Source organism: Nerophis ophidion, linkage group LG08 (assembly GCF_033978795.1).
Source record: "Nerophis ophidion isolate RoL-2023_Sa linkage group LG08, RoL_Noph_v1.0, whole genome shotgun sequence".
In the NCBI taxonomy this organism is placed as follows: domain Eukaryota; kingdom Metazoa; phylum Chordata; class Actinopteri; order Syngnathiformes; family Syngnathidae; genus Nerophis; species Nerophis ophidion.
The window spans coordinates 28637802-28642284 of record NC_084618.1 but is presented as its reverse complement, the minus strand read 5'-3'; the positions used below and the strand labels follow the sequence as shown (position 1 = coordinate 28642284).

General features: G+C 40.9%; 1 protein-coding gene across 1 annotated transcript in view; it reads right to left on the bottom strand.

The window, feature by feature from the left end:
* Window positions 1–554: 554 nt before the first annotated feature.
* Window positions 555–4483, bottom strand: part of LOC133557606 (histone H3-like) — a 5629-nt gene continuing 1700 nt past the window's right edge. Inside the window, exon 2 of the mRNA XM_061908190.1 lies at window positions 555–878. Coding sequence (XP_061764174.1) covers window positions 566–878 — 313 coding nt within the window. The 3' untranslated portion in view covers window positions 555–565. The remainder of the gene's footprint in view (window positions 879–4483) is intronic.

Genomic DNA, 4483 nt, shown 5'->3' with positions numbered 1-4483 from the left:
AAATCACTAGTGTCTCAAAGGGCTGCACAAACCACTACGACATCCTCGGTAGGCCCACATAAGGGCAAGGAAAACTCAAACCCAGTGGGACGTCGGTGACAATGATGACTATGAGAACCTTGGAGAGGAGGAAAGCAATGGATGTCGAGCGGCCATAGTGTGTGAGTGAAAGTTCGATCCATAATGGATCCATTACTTTTTTATTTTAATTTCTTGTTTGCACCTTATATGCATTACTTTATTGCTACTGATATTACTTTTGTAATAAATATTTTATTTTTTGAATCAAATCGTTGTCCTGTGTTGTATTATTATCATAATCAATTAATAAAAGCAGAAGTACAAATATGTTTTTCAAAAGTATCGATACGCCGAAGGCCCGCCCCCATCAGATGACACTTCCGGTATTGGTAAATTTGCGATATTGCCCAGGTATCGATACCCACCCTTAATTAGAACCCATCTGACACTTCTTTTATGTGGGAAAAAATGGGCCCCTTAAAAGTTATGTGGGTGGTCCTGATAAGGACCTTTTGTTTCGTTGGAGTTACTCCGATGTGAATGCTTAGCCGCCAAAGCCGTAGAGAGTACGCCCCTGCCTCTTCAGCGCGTACACCACGTCCATGGCGGTCACAGTCTTCCTCTTGGCGTGCTCGGTGTAAGTCACGGCGTCGCGGATGACATTTTCCAGGAATACTTTTAGAACGCCGCGGGTCTCCTCGTAGATCAAGCCGGAGATACGCTTGACTCCGCCGCGGCGAGCCAGGCGTCGAATGGCGGGCTTGGTGATGCCCTGGATGTTATCACGGAGGACTTTGCGGTGGCGCTTGGCGCCTCCTTTGCCGAGTCCCTTTCCTCCTTTGCCTCGTCCTGACATACTTGCGTGGGCTCAAAGTCTAAATACTGCAATGTCGACGCGATCGGCCTATTCATTACATGACCACGGACCTGAAAGAGGACATGTGGGAGGAGCTTCAATTCCGTCGCTTGACACGATGAACTCCAACCAATCACGATCTTTCTTTTTGGTTTTACATCTAATTTGACGATGAAGACCTCTTTAAAAATATTACAATGAAAATAAACAATTGTAATGTTAAATCATTTTACTATTAATACATTAAAAGGGCACAAATTTGATGAATATAAAGAAACATTAGACAATTTTTGTCTTAGACATAAAGTGAATAACACTGTGGCCGAATGTTTCATTCTGAGGGACTAAAATAAGTCTTGATCACTTTTTTACCACATATCATGTCACCAAATTTTACAAACAGCTATATGTATTCACACATGTACATCATATCACAACTATAAAATGTTTAAAAGTCAAATGCTTATAATACGCTGTGTAAATATATGATGTATGTCAAAAACGGGTCTAAATCCAGTCAAACTTATTGAGTTGTTTACACTTTATGGTGCAATATATATACAGTGGGGCAAAAAGTATTTAGTCAGCCACCGATTGTGCAAGTTCTCCCACTTAAAATGATGACAGAGGTCGGTAATTTTCATCATAAGTACACTTCAACTGTGAGAAACAGAATGTGAAAAAAACATCCAGGAATTCACATTGTAGGAATTTTGGCGGGGTATGTTGCTGGCGGGGTGTATAAAATAGATGGATACAAAGGATTCTGGGTATTTGTTGTGTTGCGTTTATGTTGTGTTACTGGGAAGATGTTCTCCCGAATTGTGTTTGTCAAACTTGTTTGGTGTGGGTTCACAATGTGGCGCATATTACTAAGAGTGTTAAAATTGTTTATATCACAACCATTAGTGTAGTCTGTGTCACCCAGTATGCCTTGCAGTCGTGTGCGTGTTGCTGTGGAAGCCGCACACAACATGTTGCCAGACTGACAAGCAGATGGTACATGCTGTAGAAGGCGACAAAGCCAATGGCTTCATAGCACACCCTAATACTTAATATTTGGGTGACTCTCGGCAGTCATTCTAGAGCAGGGGTAGGGAACCTATGGCTCTAGAGCCAGATGTGGCTCTTTTGATGACTGCGTCTGGCTCTCGGATAAATCTGAGCTGACATTGCTTAACACGATAAGTAATGAATAATTCCACCTGTAATCACAGTGTTAAAAATAATGTTCAAAATATAAAACATTCTCATGCATTTTTAATCCATCCATCCGTTTTCTACCGCACCTGTTTAAGAAGTTGCGTTAATGGTAGGAAGTTATTTATTTACTCTTGGTTAGTGTGGGGATTGCCCTCCTGGGGGTTCTTCAGACCACCAAGCACCAACATGAGAGCCTGTTTCAGGGTTACAATATCGTTTTATTTTTCAATAAGTCTCTCAGTTGCTTTCCAGCAATTGTCTTTTTGTCTTTTGTCCTCGCTTGTGCTTTGGCTCCAGCTGCAACCCCGTCTTTCCTCCTGGCTTCTGCTTATAACCGAGCGGCAGGTGATTAGATAACAAGACCCAGATGGCCCATCTACGCACCTGTCGCTGATTTCGAGGCTGATCCTGGCAACACCCGCTGGCAACATTGCTGCAGGCCCGCAGGCCACGCCCCCCTCCACAGTTAGCTTCAGAATAACAATCTTGTTACAAAAAATGTTATAGGGCTCTTACAGAAATACATTTTAAAATATTTGGCTTCTTGGCTCTCTCAGCCAAAAAGGTTCCCAACCCCTGTTCTAGAGAGTATTAGCGTCTCCTATTGTGTTCTTCGCTTTGTGACACGGGTCTTAAATGGCTCTTTGAATGGCAAAGGACACTAATTCCCATGGATTTACCATGAATTGATTAACGTGGACCCCGACTTAAACAAGTTAAAAAACTTATTCGGGTGTTACCATTTAGTGGTCAATTGTACGGAATATGTACTGAACTGTGCAATCTACTAATAAAAGTACCAATCAATCAAAAATTCCAGAACCATGTTTATCAAATATTTCCGTATGGTTCAACCGCCACCCGCCCGAATCTAATTAAAATCACTTTTTTCGTCATGTCACCTGCCCGACCCGCGGTTTATCCGCAAACCGTGCATCTCTAGTGTGTATGTATGTATATATGTATGTATATATATATAAATAAATACATTTAGTATTTTAGTCATTTTCAAATTTGAGTCACCCTGCAAGTTTGTTTTAACTGCGCTAACATCTCTAGATAGTAAGGCTACTAGATAGTAGTGATGTGCATATTGATTCTGAAATATTGATACTGCAAATATCAGATCGTTATGCTGTAGACCAGGGGTGCCCACACTTTTTCTGCAGGCGAGCTACTTTTCAATTGACCAAATCGAGGGGATCTACCTCATTCATATATATCATTGATATTTATTTATTTATGAAAGAGACATTTTTGTTAACAATTCAAATGTGTTTAATGATTATACAAGTCTTTCTTTCACGAAGACAAGAATATAAGTTGGTGTATTACCTGATTCTGATGACTTGCATTGATTGGAATCAGACAGTAGTGCTGATAACGCCCACATTTTTGAATGGAGGAGAATAAAAGTCCTCCTTTCTATACAATACCACATGAAAGTGGTTGGTTTTTGGCATCTTATTTATCTAACATTGGCGGCAAATTCTGTAGCTTGCTTGATTGACACTCACGGCCCCCGAAGGGCTTGTGAGATGACGCTGGCTGCTGCGAGATCATTATTAAGAAAAAATGACCCGCATGAAGCAGGGCTTTTATTTTGAAGATGGGAATTGTGCAGTCGGCCTTTAGAATTTCGACGGAAGGTACGACGCGTGAGTCTGTTGAAATTTAAAGTGTTTGTCGCCTTACTCTCTGTCATTTTTTCTTAATAATGATCTCGCTGCAGCCAGCGTCATCCCACAAGACCTTCGGGTGCCGTGAATGTCAATCAAGTGATGTGTTGGTGAAGATTGATGATCGGTAATTTTTAGGTCTATTTTTTTTAAAGCCTGGCTGGCGATCGACTGACACACCCTGACCTTCGACCGGTAGCTCGCGATCGACGTAATGGGCACTCCTGCTGTAGACTAGGTGCAATGCTATGTCTGCTACATGTATGTTTAAAGCTCATGTTTTGTCTCTGTGTTGTATTTTACTTTGTAGCTGTGTGTCTAAATGGCACCACTGAAGTGGCAGCTGGTTGCACCAGTTATGTGCTATTATGTCCCTTATCTGTTAAAGAATAGCATTCTAGTGGTGTGCTTGTTCTTTTGGCTCTTACTGGGGTTGTGTCAGCTATCTGCCACTGGATGCCGCCAAATAGCCAGTTGTAACTCTAAAACAGTGAATATTAATGTGAAATAAAACTAACTACTCCTTGATATATTTTTCAACAACTCTTGTTTTCATTTGATTTTACCTTGTTTTTGTGGACGTTTTGTATTTGCACTGCAGCCATGCGGGATGAATAGTCTATCCCATTCTATCATGAAATTAAAAAAAAAAAAGATACTTTGATTCTGCAGTTAGTTGAGGTAATGTATATGAATAACATCAACACAAAAGAAATACTGGTAT